Source organism: Cyanistes caeruleus, chromosome 2, assembly GCF_971803275.1.
Source record: "Cyanistes caeruleus chromosome 2, bCyaCae1.hap1.1, whole genome shotgun sequence".
NCBI lineage: Eukaryota > Metazoa > Chordata > Aves > Passeriformes > Paridae > Cyanistes > Cyanistes caeruleus.
The window spans coordinates 44,539,833-44,560,886 of record NC_141702.1 but is presented as its reverse complement, the minus strand read 5'-3'; the positions used below and the strand labels follow the sequence as shown (position 1 = coordinate 44,560,886).

The 21,054-nt window shown below is 36.0% G+C and overlaps 1 protein-coding gene across 1 annotated transcript in view; it reads left to right on the top strand.

The window, feature by feature from the left end:
- Window positions 1–19,928, top strand: part of SEC63 (SEC63 protein translocation regulator) — a 59,780-nt gene extending 39,852 nt beyond the window's left edge. Inside the window, exons 12-21 of the mRNA XM_086876727.1 lie at window positions 4,374–4,528; window positions 6,322–6,469; window positions 8,233–8,315; window positions 9,953–10,012; window positions 10,234–10,392; window positions 11,268–11,423; window positions 12,239–12,340; window positions 17,177–17,275; window positions 18,131–18,235; window positions 18,798–19,928. Coding sequence (XP_086732853.1) covers window positions 4,374–4,528; window positions 6,322–6,469; window positions 8,233–8,315; window positions 9,953–10,012; window positions 10,234–10,392; window positions 11,268–11,423; window positions 12,239–12,340; window positions 17,177–17,275; window positions 18,131–18,235; window positions 18,798–18,941 — 1,211 coding nt within the window. The 3' untranslated portion in view covers window positions 18,942–19,928. The remainder of the gene's footprint in view (window positions 1–4,373; window positions 4,529–6,321; window positions 6,470–8,232; window positions 8,316–9,952; window positions 10,013–10,233; window positions 10,393–11,267; window positions 11,424–12,238; window positions 12,341–17,176; window positions 17,276–18,130; window positions 18,236–18,797) is intronic.
- The last annotated feature ends 1,126 nt before the right edge of the window (window positions 19,929–21,054 follow it).

Sequence of the window (21,054 nt, the reverse complement as noted above, 5' to 3'; positions counted from 1 at the left end):
GTATTTCTTCTTTCTCATATTTCTCCATATCAGAATTCTGTGCTCTTTAGCCTGCTATGTACTTTTATTCTGAGCTTATAGGGGCAAGTGCTTAGCTGTAATTGCCACAGACATTATAATTTAATTTAAATAGAGTATTTAAGCATCTTTCTTTCCACTGTAAAAAGGCAGTTACTCAGAAGATGGTTCCTTGCAGTGTAAGGAAGCAAAGACTTGGATATCATTCCTTTATTGCACCAAACATAATCATTTTTTTACGTCAAACTGGTGACCATTATTTTGCTATCAGACAATACCTACTGGCTGATCTTTACTAGACTAAAACTCCTTTAATGAGCATTGATAGCTTCCTAATAAGAATGGGTTTGGGAAAGATATTGCCCAGAACTATTGCAAGTGGTGCTGGAAACTGTGCTCCATAACAAAATAAAATGTGAGAGGGGATGTGAGTAGATAAGGATGTTGTGTGCTAGCTTAGATTATTTTTTTTAAATTTGGATAGTGTTTTATAAAAATACCTGAACCTCCAAGATACTGTAAAATACTTCAAGGCTCTGAAAAATACCTTTAAGATGGCCTAGATGGCCTATGTATATATTAGTCAATTAGCAAATAGTTGTTTTCTCTTTTGCAAAATGCAGCCAAAATAACACAGGCAGAAGCTTTTTTTATGCAACAGAACTGGAAGTCTTTGAAAAATGAGAAACACCTATAGTCCTTCTGGTAAAAGCTGAAATAAGATACTCAACAGAGTGCATGATATACTTTGCAACTTAAATGATCTTGAGGTAGCTGCATTCTTTTCCTCTAGTTCTGAGTATACATAGAGATACTTTCTTGATTTGACGGTAAAATAAACACTTATAGATGCATTGTTCTTAATAAATTGCTTTTAAGTTCCCAGAAGTTTAGGTTTTAACTTAAACTAAAAGAAAAGGAGACAGTACCTTGAAATACACTGGTATAAACTAATTTTCTATTAGCATATGAAATGGTTGTTTATAAACCAAATCTGACCAGCCTCTACAACTAACAATTGCCAGAGATTGTCATTATCTCTTCCAGCCTCAATCATTTTGTGAAAGAATTTATAGCTGTCATTATGTACAGTAGAAATTACTTCCCTAGATTTGAAAAAAAGTAGGTATGTATCATAGGTATAGTTGAGGACTTGTCTGGTATTTCTCTAACTTCTCTAAAAATTAGTTTCTCAAAAAATTATTTCCAAAGTTTGAAAGTGGCAGTAGCCAGAAATTTGTACCAAACAACCAAACATTTCCTCTTGTTTCCATGCCCGTGCTCTCAGCACATGGTGTTAAAGAGAAGGTGTTACCCAACAGTTGCCCATTAGCAGCCAAAAATAATGAAATTGGGGATTTCAAGGTTAATAGTTTCAGAATTTTGGTCTTTGGTCTAAAGTGAAGTCACTGTTTTTACTACTTACTATTTAGTTAGCAAGCATAATGCATTGACCCTGTTTTTGAGAACTGTGCATGTAGGGAGAACTGTGTTGTCCTGGAACACAGAAAAAACTGGAAATTGTAAAGGTGGCATTGGTTTGGTTTTTTGGTTTTTTAAGATGAATGAAATTGAAGTTAGGTATTGAAATTTTTAAGACACTGCTTTGCTTAAGTTTGTATTTGTCACCATAATTTTAAGTGGCTTAAAACTTAACTGTGATTGGTTTTGGGGTTAGTTCTAATTTTCACTTAAATCACCCTTGACACAGTACACAAAAGGATCACACGCTACAGTTAGTCATAGATTTTCAGCAATGCTGGCTCCATGAAAGTACAAAGGTAATGGCATGTGTTAATACTATCAAAAGAAATATTTTGGGGACAAATCATACTTTGTGAAACCTAAATTAATAGTGGGATGAGAAGTCTCATTTTGTGCTGCATTCCTGTCTTTCAAATATTCTGAAATGTTGTTACTGTTAGAAGCTTAAAAATGCCTGCAGCAATTTATGCTTACCTTGTAATCATGTCTTTTGAAGAAAGACACTTGATATGAATCTTCTCAGTCTTGGCACTTAGCTTTGATTTGTGGCATCCCTTGCTTCCATCCATTGTTCTGTGGCAATTTAACTGTTACCTGGGAACCAGCAGGTGGAAATTATTTCCATGGCTTCCTTGAGATCATCCTTAAGTATGATAAGTAGATAGCTGCCTTGTCAAGTGAGGTGTTTGCTGCCAAAACCATGGGATGTGCTGCAGTAAGTGTCTGCAGAAGTTAAGCATCTGTTCAGCTGTCCAGTCAAATCTCATTCCTTAATTCAGGTTGGAAGCTGCAGTGTAATGAAGAGGTGGTGTCTTAACCCAGGTGTATGCCAGTCCCTCACAAGCAACTAGCATTTGCATTTAAATTTGGGATTGACTACTTTAATGTTATATGTTTGGTTTGAACTGAAAGAGGGTGGTTTTAGATAAGAAATTCTTCACTGGTGAGGATGGGGAGGCGCCGGCACAGGTTGCCAGAGAAGCTGTGAATGCCCCATCCTTGGAAGTGTTCAAGGCCAAGTTGGATGAGACTTCGAGCAAGTTGGTCTAGTGGAAGGTGTCCCTACCCAAGGCAGGGGCTTGGAACCAGATGATGTTTGAGGTCAACACCAACTATTTTATGATTCTATATTTTTGGTCAATTTCATAACCTTACATTAAAGGTTGCTGTGTATTGTACAATTTGACAATCAGAAGCTGTCAAAATAGGTACAGAAATGATATTAATTTTATGGTAGGGGCATTTGGGGGATGTTAAAAGCTATGCTGTCCTCAAGTTCAGTCTCAGGGAATATAAAGACCTGTGTTCTTTTCAGGAAACCAAGATAATACTTTCCAACTTCAATATTTTTCTACTGTCATATGATGATGAATCAATCCTTTAAGAAAGACAATATTTTCTACTCTGACTAGTGCTCTGTGGTCTCAAAGCTCTAGGTGAATTTCCTGCAAAAGACAGTTTGTCAGAGATTATTTAGGATTCTTTTATTGACTTGGTTTGCAGTGTGTTTTTTTAACTTTAAAAAAAAAATTCCTGTGACTTTCCTTAGCAGCAGCAGCCAAAAGAGTTACAGGGGAGTTGGAAGCTGGGTAAAATGCTTCCATTCCTACCATTCCACTACAAGTGTTGGTTGGGACATTAATCTGTCCACTACTTTTTTTTGAAAGGTCAGTTATATCTTTCTTAGTTACCTGCCTGTCTAGCCAGGTAGTTCCATTTGTGTGTTATATTTCTCTTTGCATTGCATATAATTGTCACACATCCTTCCATGTAATTTGATTTGACAGCTGGTGATATTTATAGCTTGGAGTAATTAGTGCAGAAACAGACAATTTGAAGAGGAGAGGGGCAGCTGAAGCAGAGGGAGCAGTGATCTTTCATGTGCAGTTACTACGCCCTCCATAGCTGCTTAGAAATTTGCAACAAGTTAATAAGTGGTCTGAAATGAGTTCTCTCAACAGTGTTTATGAGAAATTTTTATTTATGAATGAATGGTTGTCAAACGAAGTTATGTTGCAGTTTGTGTCTGCTTTGCTTTTTTATTTCTTTGCAGATGTGATGAGTATTAATTGCTAAGAAGGGTTTTTTTGGTTTTTTGTTTTGCTCTGTTTTGGCTAAGACTTTTTCTCTTTGCTTTATAATCATTTTAATTATGAGTGTAGGCCTTTTTCTACATTAAAATATGAAAAGAGTTATAGGTAATTTCTAAAAGAAAAGTCAAATAGGTATTTGCTCAGCCACCCCTTTTAACCAATAAGTTCATTTATAAAAGTCATGCATTTGATATTCTTACAGCTCTTCTTACTGCCTTCTAACATAGCATGCTCTCTTAGCTTCAATTTTAAATATAGTTTTCTTTTTGCATGTTATAGGCTGCTACCTATATGTTCATTTCTCAAGATGAAAATATTATAAATAATGTATTATATCGTAAAAGATTAATGTTTAATGGTAAATCATATTAAATGATACACTAAACACATAAGCACACATACATAAAACATACAACTATAAAATAAGTTTGTTTGGATGCTGCATTTTTTTTAACTGAATTGGTGAAATTTTTGTCTGTAATAATTACATAGATAAATTGTGCAGTTGTTCCCTGAGACAATGTTAGGTGGAAAGTCTTTCCCTTCCTTAGTGTTCAGCTCTGACATCCTAAATAGAGGGAAGAAAATGTCTGCTGATCTGTGTGGCTGGAGTGAGAGTAAAAAGGCTGCCTAGTTAATAATACCAAACATTTTAAGATGTCTCTTTCTTTTGCTTGTGGAATGGAAATTAGGTTTTCTGTAAAACAAGTATACATGGGAAAAGTACAAGAAGAAAAAAAAATTAAAAATTATGTTGTTTGTTTCATTCTCCCCAAGAAAGGGAGTTTCGTGCTCCATCTTTGGGATCTTTGGAAAATTGCATGAAGCTTTCCCAGATGACGGTCCAGGGACTTCAGCAGTTCAAGTCTCCCCTTTTACAGCTGCCTCACATTGAAGAGGACAATCTGAGGAGAGTTTCCAATCATAAAAAGGTATAAAAATACAAATGATACTTGTTAACCTCTTAAAATGCTATCTGCTACTTCTTTTACTTTCTTTAAGCAAAGTAATGAATTAACTAAGAGTATAAAAATAGATTTATTTTTAAGGACCTCAGTACAATACTCCTGGGTATTCTGTCTGCTTTTGGTTTCTTTAAAGTCTCAGTTAGCAGGTGGGAATTAGGATGAGAGATCTGTTAAGTGTAAATAAGTGTAAAAGATCAGTCTGTGTTGACCTAACAAACAACAGAAACAGTTTCTTTCTTGTTTAAACTATCTCTTATTTAATATTCTTCCAGAATGTGTCTGGAATGTCCTACTGGGACTTTTTTTTTCTGGGAATGGTGGGGGCTTGTTTGGCTTTACATTATTCTTAACGTACTTTGATAGAAAATATATTTGGAAGCTTACACAAAGGAGTTCATAAAAGAAAAAAAAAATCAGTTACTGTGGGAAGCATTTCAGGTTTTGTGCTCCTTTGTGTGCAAGAGTGTGTCTTATAGAGCTTTTGCTATGTAACTGTAGTTGGGTAAGTGTTGGTATTTGTAGAATTTAAGGATGAAAAAGAATAGTTTAGTCTGAATACCTGCATGTGTTTCTTTGCTTTGTTTCACCAACTCTCTGCATTCAAACTTGTTCTTTTGTTTGAGTCTAGTGTATCTTCTGGGAATGCCTGGTTAGAAGCAGCCCTTTGCTTCTACTAGAAGCTGTTGGCTTTTCTGATTGTTGTATTACAGTGGTTAATTTGGATGAATCTTGAAAATATTTTTATCTGATGGAAATTTTGGTTTAGCTTTAGCTACAGCCTTAGGGAGTGTTTAAATGCTTCTGTGTTAGTGTGAAGACTAAGAATTCTTAGGTACTGCATTTTTTTAATCCTCTCTAAAGATGCTTGTTCATGAAATATTCAAGTAATCATATCCTTTGGATAAAGTAAAAGATTCTCTTACAGGTATCATTAAAGACTTACTTTTTAAATCCAGTCTTAAACTACAGGGAACATATGAGAAAATAAGCAATTTTAGATGTATTTTTTGACATGTGCATTGTAACTAAGTAAAAAACCAAATACTTTGGCTGTGTTATAGTCCCACCTCTGTTTGCCATGAAATAGGGGAAAACCCCCATTTTTTAGGCTAGTTTGTACAGGATCACATGCACCAAGTTCTTCAAAAATACAGTTCCCTAGATTGCCAGTATGATCAGTCTACTTGGATGCATGAAATTGTATTTAATAAAGTATATGCATTTATAATGGTGAGGTAATCAAGTATTCAAATCTGTGTTTGCTTTATCCTTTCAGCTCTGCTCTGCAAATCTTAGAAGGAGTAAACTTAGATTTGTTTGCAGTTCAGTACAAAAAAAGAAGAACCCTTAAACTTTTATTTGGTTGTTTCTGTTAATGTAAATCTGTAAGCACTGAAGTATTTTATCTAAATAAAAACCTCTATTAGAAAGATTTATTAGCTCAACTTTCTGAAAAACCTGGCTGAAATAACAATTTTATAGGAAATTGTAAAGAGACATTTCTAAGGGGTGACATACTAAGGAACACACCAATGTTCAAAGCAGTTCTGTTTAGTAGGTTTGAGTGCAACCTCTTTGGCTTGTTTCTCAAACCATACACTTGCTAGTTTCCTAAAATGTAGGGTTTTTATAAGAACAAATGTAATGTTGTGTATGTATTAGTAATGTGGGCACACCAGTGATGGATTATCAAGAGTTTATTTGTGGACTGTGTTCTGTGCTTCCATGGGACTTACCTTCTTCTTTTTTTCTTTCAGTATAAAATCAAAAGTATTCCGGATTTGGTGAGTTTGAAAGGCCCAGATCGTCGCAATTTACTGCACTTCCTAGAAGATAAGAAATACGAAGAAGTTATGGCTGTCCTTGGCAGCTTTCCACATGTCACTATGGATATAAAACCACAGGGTGAGTGGGAGGTCCTTTTGTTCTGTGTATGTCACTCTTTTGACATTTTGATAGTCTGCTGGCAGTAAGCTTTTGGAGCATGCTGAAACAGAACTCACTGCTATTTATTGGAATTTTTACATACTTCTTTGGAGTTGTAGGTTCTTGTACAATCTGAGGAGGTAAAGTACATTGAAACATTCCATGTATTCCCAAGACAGCAGTAGTTTCTCATACAGGAGCTTATCTGAAATTTCATCCTTTGATTTTAATATTTCACAAGCAATGTGGAATTCAGGTTGAAATACCACTTTTATTAGCTATCTTAAACAGTTACACTTATTCCAGAATTTATGCTCAGCTTTCTTCAGCATGCAGAGTCATTTGTGAGGTTTTGGAGTTGGAGACCCTGATGACTAAATAGTCATGGGTTCCTTTGTGATAATCCTGGTATAGTTTTTATATCTAGCAGAATTTGTCCAAGCTATGCTTAGCTACATTTTGTGTGCACTTTTTCAGTGATGTATAATGTTCTTCCTCTCTGAAGATTAGGTGTATTGTAAGCAGTTCCTGCTAGACAGCTTTGCATTGGGAAGTGAATTGGTTCTGTGGTCCCCTTTTCTTTGTAGAAGATCAGTGTTAGTAATTGTGTGATATTTGAAAGGTTGTTCTAGTTCTTGTCTCTAGTTCATATTTTCATTGTGATAGCAATGACCACATTCAAAATGTGATGTGCTTTGTTTGGGGAGCCTGATTGTAATTTGCCTTTTTTGTAGTCCCCTGTGAGATGCAAATGCTAGAAGAAATATCTGTTAAGGAAGCAAATGCCTGCTAATTTTGGTGTTTCTGAATGTTATTTGTGTTGTTTTGTTGGTTTTTTTAAAACAAGTAAACAGAAAACTTTGTTATTGTAGCATAGGATTGTATACAGTTTTATTAATCTGCATAAAATTCAATCTTGAAGTACTCCCCATATTTTGACAAGCAATGTTTTCCTGCCTGTAGTCTTCATTTGTCACATGGCTGCATGGTGTGGTGTGGAGGATTAAACCATGCAGATACTTCGCAGTTTAGTTCAATATTGCCATTAAAATATATATGTAAGACTAGTTAATAGTAAAGGTGCTTTGTCAGGGAGAGACTGGAGGGGAATAAATAAAATGTCTACACTGGGATATAACTATATTCCTCTCCTACCTGAGACATTCTCCAGTTTATAGATTGGAGGTATAAACTCCTCAGTGGCTCCCCTGTGGGGTTTGTTTGATGTTTTAGTTAAACTAATCATTGGTGTTCTTTTATTTTCCTTTGCCTTGTCCTTAAAAAATAATTAAATACATGATTGTTAATGTGGCATTGAAATTGAGTTGTTAATCATATGAAAGTCAGGAAAATGAAAATTATGATTCCCAGAACAAATATAATGGGGTCCCTCTGGTCATGTGTGATATTTCATGTGTCTGAAGTTTTATGCTTTAATATATAATGCACAGTATTACAGGGTTATGGTCCCCACAGCAGCTATAACTTTGAATTTTCTAACTTTCATGCAATTAAAATTTCAAACACATTGTTGCAGTTTTATAGGTTGCTGAATTACCAGCTCTCATTCTGATAGTATATTTGAAGCTGTAAGAGACTTATTAGATAATACTTTGAAATTATTTTTTTTTTAAAATTCTGGAATTTGAATGCTTTTGTTTAGAAGTAGCAGAAGCAATGTTTAATAGAGAAAAAGGCTTTGAAGAAGTCTAATAGATGTGTTGCTTTTCTTTTTGCACTAGTTTTGGATGATGAAGACAGCAACAACATCACAGTAGGTTCTCTTGTCACAGTTCTGGTCACACTAACAAGACAGACCATGGCAGTAAGTATTAAGAATATTGTTCTTTCATAGTAACTGCACGTGTACACTAGTAAAAAGGCATTTCTGGTTGTTTTGTAAACATAACTGTGAGGTTAAGGTTTGAAATTGAGAACTTGTACTCTTAATCTGTCCTTATGGTTTTATTTCTGAATGAGAAAGTTTTCCTGGAATAAAATCAAAATTCAGTCTGACCCATTGCAGTTGTCTAGGGAACAGTAAAAGAATATGGCAAGTGATACTGCTCTGAGGTTTGTAAACAGGAAAAGAGACATAAAAGACTTGGGTCTTGAACTAAAATATAATATTCATTCAAGTCCTCAGGACTGTGTTTGATTTTGCTTTATGTGGGTTCAAAATGTTACACATCTCTTGGGTGTTTTAGACACTTTTATGAAAGAAACACAGTCCAGCAGAATGCAGAATATGCATAACTTTATAATATAAAGGAGGTACACCAGTGTCACATAAAGAAAGTGAACTGCTGTGTAGGAAGTAGTGTGGCATAACCAAAGCAATACTATACCCTAGTAGTTAAATTTTGGACTTGTGCTTATTTTCTAGCTTAAAATTCAATAATGGCTTGCTTTGAACATATAAACTTTAATACACAGAACCTAAACAAACTTTGACATGTCAAAGACTACAATGTCAATTTTTGTATCTGTACTAATGACATAATTGTCTAAGTAAGTAGAAGGTCTGAGTTACACCTCTAAGGTAAGGCACACAACCCTGAGTACTACAGGTGAGATGAGACTGTTGAAGCCAGTTCAGCAGAAAGTCTGTATATATAAGCTCCATGTGCTCATGCTGTGGTAGCCAAGGGTGCAGTAGGCAGGAAGTAAAAGCACTGTTATCACTATGCTGGAATTGCAAAAGGAAGGAAACTGAAAATTATGAGGATATTGAACTGTACTTAGAAACTAAAATTTCTAATAGCATGTAGAAAATTAATTTAAGACTCCTGTGCAACCTCCACTAGGCAGTCTGGCATAGAAACACACGATTATAAAATGAGAGCTAGCCTTTTGTATGATGTATGTTTTCTATGCTGGTATTTTCTGTTTGCCATCTTTATATAAGACGGCTCCCGTGACTATTTTGTTTGAGTGAGGCTTTTCTTTAATGGAATATAGTATATTTTGAAGAAAGAAATGCATTAAAAAATCCATTTACATAGAGGTGTCCCAGTCTACAGAATACTAACATTGTGTTGTGTCTTCACGTTTCACGTTTCTGGTTTGATTTGTTGTTCTTTGTCCCTGAGTAGCAGAGCAGCTGTTGAAGTTTTTAATGCTCTGACAACTGGAGCAGAATTAGCATTTTACTACTGCTTGCTTTTGTGACATAGGATTTCTGTGCTTTATAAAACAAGTAGATTCTTTGGAACAAGATGACACATTGCTACTAAATTTTTTTATAGTACTAGTGATGGAAAAATCTGAGACCAAATGTTTGAAATAGTGTTTAATTTTGATCTCTTAATCCCCTGTTGTGTCTGTCACTGATAAAAGAATTTGCCATGAGTAAAATATTCAGACCTGATTAAGGTGATTTATTTTAAGTTCAAATATGAAATAATAATTTGTTCTTGGTACAGAGAGGCACTAGTAGTTTTCACATCTTTTTCTAACCAGGAAGTGTTTGAAAAGGAACAGTCTATATGTGCAGCAGAAGAGCAACCAACAGAAGATGGGGTAAGTGAAGAGTAAATGTTCTTCCTAATTAAAGATAACTTTCTTTTAGATCTTGAATTGCTAATTGTGCACTTCTCAAGCATTTTTTTCAGAAATGCCTACTGAAGCGTCCTTTGAGTTGTGCTTTCTAATTTTGGTTCTCAGCTTAATATGCTTAAAATACAGTTGAATGACTGAAATTTTATGAATAGAATAAATATTTTAATACTGCTTTCCTGCAGCAAGGAGATGCCAGCAAAGTTAAGAGCAAAGGATGGCAACAAAAGAATAAAGGAACCAAGAAAGCTTCAAAATCAAGGAAAAAGAAGCCATTGAAAAAGAAACCTGTGCCACCTTCATTGCAACCACAGAAACAGCAGAAGCAAAAACAAGCTAATGGGGTAGCTCATAGATTCAATTATATTTATAATTTTATTCAGTTTATCACTTGTAATCTGATGGGGGGTTTTTATCTGTCTCTTACGTTTCAATTTATGCTTTTGTGAAGTGTGTCCTCTAAAATAGCATTTGTTTTCTCTAAATTTTTCTACATTTAACAATTAGTACCATGGAACCACCATGGTAATGTTTGCAGTGGCCTACTGAAAGTTCTGCTCAACTATTTTAAAGATTTGGCTTCATAGTCCCTTCTTACTATTAGTTCTTGTTATGCTGCTTTCTTGGAGGTGATTTGTTCTGCAATTTCTACTTTTTCTTAAAAGATAAAAATTGAAATGAGACTTTCTTCTGATAAATTAAGTAGCTTTAGTAACTTTATGCTTCTCTTGCATGGTGTTTTCTCCACCTCATGGGCTGTGTTGTAGGTATTTAAGTTCTCTGTAATTTTCTTAAGACTTTATGAAATGCACTCCCTGAGTCATAGAAGGGTTTGAGTTGAAAGATCATTTGGCTTAAAGAGCATTCAGTTCCAGCCCTTCTGCCATGGGCAGGAGTGCCACTCACTAGATGAATTTTCCCAGAGCCCCATCCAGTCTGGCCTTATACACTTGCAGGGATGGGACATCCAATCTGGGAATCAAATACTGTTTTTTCGTATTCCTGTTGTGAGTGCCATAGGGAGAAGGAAAATGGCTTCTGTCCTCTTAGCAAATGAGGTGAAAAGGATTAATCTCCACTGTAGACATAACTCTGTGACACAAGAAGAGCGTAGATCGTGCGACCCGACCTTAAGGCAGGTGCTGTGAATTCTGTGCACTACAGTAATGCAGACAAACTAAGTTAGAGGTGTTGGGTGTTTGTTTTTCTCTCCCATTAGGAAGTCGTGAAGGAAGAGGAGGAGGAGGTCTCTGATAAAGGAAGTGAATCTGAAGAAGAAGAAACAAATAGGGACTCTCAAAGTGAAAAAGATGATGGAAGTGACAGAGACTCTGACAGAGAACAAGATGAGAAGCAAAACAAAGATGATGAAGCTGTAAGCCTTACTTTTTCTTAATGTTGCCTCTGGAGTTGAGAGAAAATGCATTTTAATCCTCTAGCAAACCCTCAGGCTAGGCAGCACTAGGATGAAGGAGTAATACTGGTTCTCCAGAGGTTTTCAGACTGCATTCTGGTACAAGAGCTTTGTCACTGCAAGTTTGTTTCAGAGTGAGTAGTGTAGAGTCCTTTCAGCATGGTCAGAAAACTTAGAAATGACATGAGAAAAATGGATAAACTTCAGGAGAAAAAAATATTTCTTTCATCTTAATTTGATTAATTTGACTATCTGGTGCAGATTTGTGACTTAAAGTCTCTCCTTTGAAATGTGTTCTTTACAGCAAGTGGATGTTGCATGCTGCAAAGTGCATACTAAACATGCAGTAGTTGAACAAACTTGTACAGGTGCTTACTAAACTCTAGTAGCGGTCAGGTTATTTGTTTGGAACAGTAATAGCATAATAGAGAGTGAAACATTGTGGTGGTAGATGATTTCTGCATCACAGGTCTTACAGTAAAAGACCTGAATGAGCTGAAGGGCCCATTCAGGCTAAGATTAAGCTTGTGATGGGAAAGGAATTATCAAACTTGTAATCAGGATTCTTATGGCTGAGGTAGAGAGTGTTTATAGGTAGTGTTGTAGAATGGAGTTTTGAAGAATGTGTGCAAACTTCTCAGATCTGCTTTTTCCTTTTATAGTATTTAGTATTGCACGAGAACTAGTCACATGGAGCGTTTTCATGGACCATTTTCTGTGCTTTTAATGCAAAAGATGGTTAGTGCACAGTAATTCTTTAACCTTATCTTTGACAGGAGTGGCAAGAATTGCAGCAAAGTATACAGAGAAAGGAGCGAGCCCTTCTTGAAACGAAGTCAAAGATAACACATCCTGTTTACAGTCTTTTTTTTCCTGAGGTCAGTAATAAAAAACATTAAGTTGTGAAACACAAAAATTAATAATAATATAAATTAATGGATCCTTTTATATTCTTACTGTAAATATTGGGCTTTTAAAAAAGCTTAATGTCTGGGGGAAAATTTAGTATTAATTTTATAGAGTCTAAACATACAAAATGAAACACTTTCAGGTACTTTCCTAAAACCTTTTTCTTCATTATTCTTTCTACCCAATTCCCAGAGACTTGCAAACTTGTACAAAACTTAAGGTGAAATATTGGGGTGTCTTTAACTTTACATCTAACTGCAAGTGCCTATGACTGGGGGAGGTCCTCACCTCTCCTGTGTTATGAGTAATAACTCATATAATCAATCTCATTACATAAGGAGAGCTTGGGACTCGTGGATCAGCAGATAGTTTTGGCTTACTGGTTGACTTCAGGTCTCAATGCAGCAATGTGGTGGCAGCACAATGTGCAGCCATGGAAGATGGAGTTGGTTGGAAAACTGTCTCTTTCTACCACAGAGTAGTTTGGAAGTGGCAGAAACCAACTGTGGAACAGTCTTTCCTATAGAGCTCAAAAATACAAGTTCAAGTGTGGATGAGTGTCAGAGGAAATGATATATTTAAGTGGTGACTCAGTATAGGCTGATGTGAGTTTACAGCAGCCTTTTGTGTTGGAAGTATTATCTGATATATCAGTTGTTACTTGCACTAACAGCTAGTCACTCAGTAGTTGTCTGAGAAGCCCTTAACAGCAGTGAAACTTTGAAAAGAGGGGATTTTTCCAAGTGGAGGGTTTGTGTTCTGAGCAGATAAGTTAGGTCCTTGGGGTGACCTGATTGGAACCAGGAGGAAGGAGTATTTGGCCACATTTTCTTTCCTGGCCGTGGTTCAGAGGTTTCCTTTAATTCCTTGCAGTCTGACTGTTACGTTATCTCCAATAACAGGGGTGGGATGCAAGGCTTATGCTTCCTCTTGTGGTTTAAAGACAACTAAGATGGGAAAGAAGAGTGAAATATGAATTGAAAACAAAGACACTGTATATTTGCACCCTCTCCTCAGTCCCCGGGGCTGTTTATGCCAATTCCCTGTACAGCTTGTTGCATATGCAAACATAGGCCATTGTCCACATGCTTGTGATCACATTGTTCCTGCTGGTTTTACCTGCTAGCAGCATTAAAAAGAAAATTGTGGGAAGCAAGACTTGTTGCTAAGGACCCAGAGAAGATACAATGGGAATAAATTGTCTCTCTGAAGGCCTTAGATGGCATCTAGTTTTGTAGTGGCTGAACTTGAAGCTCTATTTACTTGATAGTTGGGTGCACTCCCATCTCCCAGTACAGTACAGTACAGTACAGCACACAGTCTCCAGCAATTATCAGCGTAATGCAAAAAAGGTGTCCTGGCATTCTGCTCTTCTGGCTGCCTTAGACCATGTCAAATGTGCTGCAGAGTCTTATTACCTCCTTGCTGTGAAGGCAGCTGGCTTTGGTCATCAGTTGAAGCTCACAGACAGTAAGTGCCATGCCCACTGCCTTAGGGGTGCTGAATATTTCTGTCTCTTACTGAATTGAGGGTCCTTTCAGAGACTTTGCTTATATTTGCTCTGAGTAAAGCTGCATAAGCTTCAGCTGTGTGTAACCAAGTTACATACGGGTTTTGTGATAAAAATCCTAATACAGCTTGCTGCTAAAAGGAAATCTAGGGCTGATCTGAATGCTTGAACTTGAAAGATACACACATATCCTCTCAGGGTACTGCAGTTGTAAATTTTCCAATTTCTCTTCACTGATTTCATGAAAGTTGAATGCAGCTGTACTTTGTGCTGTAGCTGCAGTTGGAGCATGTTCAGATAGAGTTGATCTGCAACATCTGAAGAGTAAAAAACATCATACTCTGGTTTGTTTTTTATTTTCAGCTGTTATTTATCTGTGGTCATGGCCAGTTCAGAGATAAAAAATTAAAGATAAAATGCTATGTTCCAGAATTTAAAGATGTTTGAGTAGTAGCTGAACATCACAATACTTGTTCTCAGGAGACAGCCTTAATGCTGTTTTATCCAAGTTTTGGGGCAGTTATTTAGTCTGCCAGAGATGTGTCTTTAATCTGTGCAGGTTCCTAAATAATTATCTTCTGCTCCTTCATCCATGGGTCCAGAAACTGCACAGATTGTAGTTTTGATATTTTTTAGGTAGAAACTGGCCTTGGTGTTCCAATTTCATGAACATACTGGTTCCCTGGCATGCCAAACCTTGCACCCATCTGTTAAAGGGCTTTTTGCCCACTTGCCTGTTAGTTTGCCAGATTCTCATAGGCTTAAACTTTAAATTCCACCCAATAAGCAAGAGGAAAATCACAGTCCTGCACAGTTATCCTTTCTGTAAAAAAGTGATGGCACTTTGGGGTCAGGAGCTTTACTTCCTAAAAGTTTACTCATCCTTTGAGCTTTAGATCAATGATTGTCATTTGCACTGGTATTTTTTCCCTACTTGGCTGTTATTTTTACTAGTTTTTGTGAAAAGCCATTTGATGACTTTGATCTTTGTTTCCATCACTGTCAACAGCAAGGATTTTTATTTTTTTTTAGAACAGTGTATAGTAAGTCAGCATAATGTTTTGGTAAAATCAAAAATAACACATTGATGCAACTGCAGGTCCTTTTTATTATGGTCACCATCCTCATAGGCCCAAAATGGTGATTAGCCATTTCTGTAATGGATCTTCCTTCTATAGCTGTACTATTTATACTGTTCATCTTTCTATTCCTAGAGGCATCTTGGCTAGGAAATAAACACTTTGCTCAGAGTCTCCTTTGCTACAGCTGTCAAGAAGATTGACAATATATTTACTGTTGAAACTTACAGATAAAATAACTTATGCCTTGTAATCACATGGGATGGTTTTTCCTAAAGAAAATCACTTGGAATAGTTGTAAGAAGGATTTAGAATTTTACACATTCTGGTCTTAAATAGTATATGAATAAATTTTTGTGCTGTTCTCTGTGCCCATTCCAAAAAACATGAGGGAATGCTGTTGCTTCACTGTGATGCTTTTACTTTTATACACTTCAAAATGGGCATTTAACATGTTGAGTTAATTTTACATTTCTTGGTTCTGGAACTGAGGAGTGCTAATAATTGTTTTTAGTTGTTGGTATGAGTGTCTTGCTTGTTGTAAATAGTTGAATATTTCAGTGAGATAGTATGACAATTAGTCACTTCAAAAGAAAAAAGGAGTTAATTGAAATTTTTCCATATGCATGCTTTAAATCTCAGATCAGCAAACACTGGCTTCTTAAGTGTTAAAAAAATCTTAAACTACTGATTTTTTAACTCTTCCAATAGAGACAAAAAATTCTTTGAATTCTATGTATTAGCAGCATTTGCTTCCCAAGTGTGGAATTTAGAAGTTGCTCACAGGTAGTGTTGGAAGTCTGCTTCATCTTTTCATTCAGTCCTTCTAATGCTGTTAGATTAAAAATGAAACAAAACAACCACTTCTTATGGGACACTGAAGTAATTGCCTGATTTTTTTGGTATAAATGTATAAAAATGGGCTCCCTGATATGGAGGTTTGACTTGCAACTCCAATAAGATGCACTTTTCAGGGCTCTAGCCTGTTATGAACATGATAAGTTACCAAACCATCAGGGGTGGATGCAAATTGGTTTGGAGCACAGTTCAACATTTGGGCTGTCTAAAAAGAATGTGTATATTCCCCTTTTCTTCCTGAAGGGTAAGATTATGCTGTTGTGACTATTACCTATCTACTAAAATACTTCTTCATAACCATATAGAAGTCTTCCCCCTTGTCCCTCGCTAGTCTCACTTGTTTTAAAAAAAGGCTTTAGGAGGTGTGGAAACAGGAACTTGCTTTGCAGTACTAAACTGTTTTGTTTTCTTTTTCAATATAAAGGTTTCCATTTCTATTAAACCAAAGTGGTTTTACCTAAAATGAGTGCCAGAGGGTTAACCAAAAAGGTGTCATATTTAAATGAAGAACAGTTGATGTTAAAGAACTGTCTTTACCATTTAGAATGGTTGTCTGTGCTGCTGAATTGTATTGCAGTTCTAAAATTCTGACTCCAGCTGGAGGAAAAAACTGCTATTTTTCTACAGTGTTGCTGTCTTATATGAAGGACCACATTAATTTAATTAATTTAGGAGCTCTGCTTTAGCATCTGCAATGGCAAAACCTTGAGACCTGCAGCTATTTGGAAACTTATGTGTGATAGGGAACAGTTGTTGGGCATCCTTTAGAAATATATGCCAATATTGACTGATACTGATTCATTTCCTTGAAGTGAAATCTCAAGTGTGTTTAAATGTCATTTTACTTTTTGGAGGGGGAAGCGGTGGGACAGAGCACTCTTGCCTGAAAAAGACTTTCCTGCAAAGAGTTCTTTATCTGCCTTTACACTTCCCTTGCTTTATATGCTCAGCTTTTTATCCAGGTTGGATTTCTGTTGAAGGACCTAACGTTGGTTTATATTGCATGAAGTTGGCTGTTAATTCTCAGTGGACACAATTCCTCAGGGTGGCTCCATGTCCCACTGGATAGCTGAAGCTGAATACATGCAGTGAAGCCTTTGGGGACCAGCAGTTACTTGTGATAACCCGTTTGCTTTCTGTGTGCTGTGTACACCATGCGTTTTATTCATGCACATCCAAGAGTTTAAAAAAGCCACCAGACACAAACCTTTCATTTCTGTCTGGATTACAAAGATCAGGGAAACCTAATTGCCTGCTAAAAAGTGTAGAGGCATCTTTTTCTATGACTTCAATAAACACCACAATCCTGGTGGTTTCTGGTGGTTTCTTACTTCTGTTTTTTTCCCCCTTTCTGAAAGGAAAAACAAGAATGGTGGTGGCTGTATATTGCAGATCGGAAGGATCAGATGTTGATATGTATGCCATATCACGTTTGTACACTAAAAGATAAAGAAGAGGTAAAGTACTTGGAGACTTTTCTTTCTGGGCTATTACAAAACTCTGTTGAAGTGTTTCTGGTATGCAAATACATGTAGATTTAAACTTTTTTTTTATACTTATCTCTTAAGATGGAAAACAAATTTTACTCTCTTGATAAAAGGAAAGAAGTGCCTTTTAACTATGAAAATCGATAGTGGAGAAAGAAAAAGCAATTTAAGATGACTTTGAAGTTTCTTTGTGGAATATGTTGGGGTTTTTATTTTCCCTGATATCAAAAGATGATGAAAAGCAGTATTCATACACAGTGAAATTCCTAAATTTATTCAAATTGTTAGAAATATTAAGCGTTCTCTTTCTGCACAGCAGCAACTGTGACAAGTTAATTAGCTTTGGCTCATATGAACTTTACTGAACCTGTAACCTTTGGCAGTGTCCTTCTTGTCACTTTTTTGAGAAATAAACATCTAATTTGTTTGTTCTTCCAATCAGATATTACATTCAATTTGAAATAACAGCTGTGTTAGATAAAGCTTTCAGCAGACTAAATATTTTAACCTGTTTAGGTTTTTGAGGTTTAGCATACAACAGGGTGAAATTGTGCACTTAATGTAGTTTCTTGGCCTAATTCAGAAAAAAATCAGTGATTTAGCTACTCAATGATTATTCAGCTTTCATGGCAGGTATTGTGTTTGGGTATTGTGACTCTTTTCTGCAGGTATTTTATTACACAGAGGTGATCAAAGAAGTGTCCCTAGTAAGAAACAAAACCTTTCTATTATTCTGTAGTAAGGTTCATTGGAGGACTCAGGTACTTGTTTCAATGTGTCATTTGAAAGCAGTAAGAATATTATGGTATGAAATCTCTTTTGTAGGTAGAGCTGAAGTTCCCAGCACCAGGCAAGCCTGGAAACTATCAGTACACAGTTTATTTAAGATCAGACTCATATATGGGATTGGACCAGACAAAACCATTGAAGGTGATGTTTGACTGTGTTATATACTTGTATTCCATCGAAAGTTACTTCATATGGTCATTAAAACACCAGAGGTCCTGTTTATAAGAATTCAACGTGTCCTAATTTTAAAACAAGTGGGAAGGATGGAATTACAAATGGTTTCTGCCTAATGTACAGTGGTAGTTTTATGATGGATTAAACGGGACTAAAATTTGCGATGCTTTCCCATGCATGTATATTTTAATTCATGTTTTTCTAATGTTTATTCAGTTTCTGTAGTATGGCTGGCTATGGCTTTTTATACCTTGAAGCTTGCCATGCCATTTTCCTGCCCTTCCTTAGTCCTAGATTCATCCAGTTAATGGGAAAAATCTGGCATGAATTATTTCTGGAAGCTGTTCTTGGTTTTGTTTTTGGTTTGGGGAGTGGGGTGGGATTTCTTCTGTTATTTAGTTGGTTTTTTTAACTGTTCTTTTGTGGGTTGCATGTTTGTTTTGTGTGTATTTGTTTGTTTTCCCAAATTGCTGTTCGTTGTCTGTAAGCTTTTTTCCCCCCTCTCTTCTCTTTCCTTATCCAATTACAGCTGGAAGTTCATGAAGCAAAACCAGTGCCAGAAAATCACCCACAGTGGGATACAGCAATAGAAGGTGATGAGGACCAGGAAGACAGTGAAGGCTTTGAAGACAGTTTTGAGGAGGAAGAGGAAGAGGAGGAAGATGACGATTAAACAAACTATTGATTGACTACAATATCTGCACACAGTGCAATCTCTTGGTCTGACTGTGGAACTTGTACAATTAACCAAGAAACACAGTACAGAAGCTTTGAGAAGGCTGAGTTTAAATTTTCTTTACCAATTAAGAGTGCATTATGTAACTTCTCAGTGGAGGTGAAACAAATATGTTGCCATTGATACACCTTGGAATATGCTTATGGCTCATTATAGCCTTCAAAGTGCAGGATGGTGCATTTGTTTCAATTGAAAATAAAAGCTTTTTTATTATAAATGTCCAAAAGTGTGGGCTATGTATTGTCTGATGAATTTAGGGTCCAATTTAAATAAAAGGTACTATTAGCTAGGAGCAAACTTTCAATCAATTTTTCTGCATTAGGAATTTATTTTAGAAAATGTTTTTGTATATTTGACATTACCAATCTCTGTTGATTGAAAAAACATTTGCTCAACTTTCAAACTTGATTGGTTCTGTGGTATTCATTAACTATTTTGCTGTGATACTGCTCACATCATTCATAGCTTTAAGAATCTGTTTTACTTAACTTGATCATTACAAATTGGCATTATATCCATTGCCACATTCCATATATTCCAGAGGGCTGCTTTTTTAGGACTGTTGCCTTTTTATGCCCGAGATTATAATGGAAATCATGAACTTTCTTGACTCTGCCATAGGATACTTATTAATGGCTTAAAACATTTTTAAGCCTTTATTTCATCAGATCAGCAGGAGATCTGAGTCTTTTGATAAACAGAATGTCTGTAAGTAATTTTGGGACCACATGTTATGTAAGTTAGTGGCTTTTGTGTAATACCTTTATGAAAGGTACATGCTGAAAGCCGAAGTATATTCTTAATTCTGAATCTACCTGACACCGTCAGAAACATTTTAAGGGTTAAATACAACATGCAGAGAGGGCATGTTTTGTATCAGTTTTCAATTCCCATCAATAAACTGGACAATTTGATGGCTGTTTACATTTGTAATAGTGTGCATCTTTGTCTGAGGTTGTTGGTTTGTTGTTTTGGTTTTATTTTTTTTCCTACCTTACTCTTCTGCAAGGTTGTAAACAAGATGGTGATTCTGTTCCTACCACTTTTAAAGAAAAAGAAAATTCAAGTCTAATTAGAGAATAAATTCAGGGAGGAGAGCATCAGGGCTATTAGTGCATTCTATGAGACTTGACAAAAGCCATGGATGGATTCCTTTTCTTCCTTTTCTTCCTCTCAATCAAACAAATGAAATGTTGCATTTCTATACTTCAGAAATACTTATGAGTGTTCTGCAAGTAGGAATAGATCTATTTCTGTTCCTGTGTATTGAAAAATACTATGAAAATACAATGCTGTAAAATATGACAAATTCTCATGCAGGAAAATTTCCATCCTATAAAAATTGCCCAAGGCCAGAATAGGTGCACACTAATTTGTGACCTTGTTTGTTAGAAAGGGTTGTCACTTTAAGTTAAAATTTATATTGTTATATTCTTTGTAATTATAATAGATACAAATAAAATTTGAAGGTGTTCTAATGAGATTATGGTATTTTTCAAAGTACTTCTGAAGTGCACATTATGCAGAAAAAACTTGTAAACCATAAGCAGTGTCCTGTGTTCAAACTCAAGAATGAAGGCTAGGTTTCAGTTAAATGGCTCGTACACTTGATGCCTTTTAACTCCAGTTCTAACTTGCAAAATACAGCAGAGAAATAGCAACACAAAAGCTCCAGTTGTATTCCATAGGCTTTTGAGCCAAATTCTGTGCTGGTGGGAGAACTTGTAAGAAGGAGTCTGATGACTCTTCCTCAAGCGAGTAGCCAAGGTGAATGCTAAGATGACTGAACAACTCATAGTGAAAGTCTGCAGTTGTTAGGAGAGTGATGAGTCAGGAAGTAGGGTTGATAATAAGAGAATTCTGTGTGGGTTGGGCTGCACTCTGACCACTAATCCCTAAATTTTGCAGTCAAGGTATACACTGGCAAGATGTGATGCATCAAAATTATTAAAAAAAAAATAAAATCATGTCCCTGGTCTGAATGCTGAACTGGTTCCTTGAAGATTGAAGGTGACAGCTGGGATAACACTTTAGGTCTGCAAACTGGGGA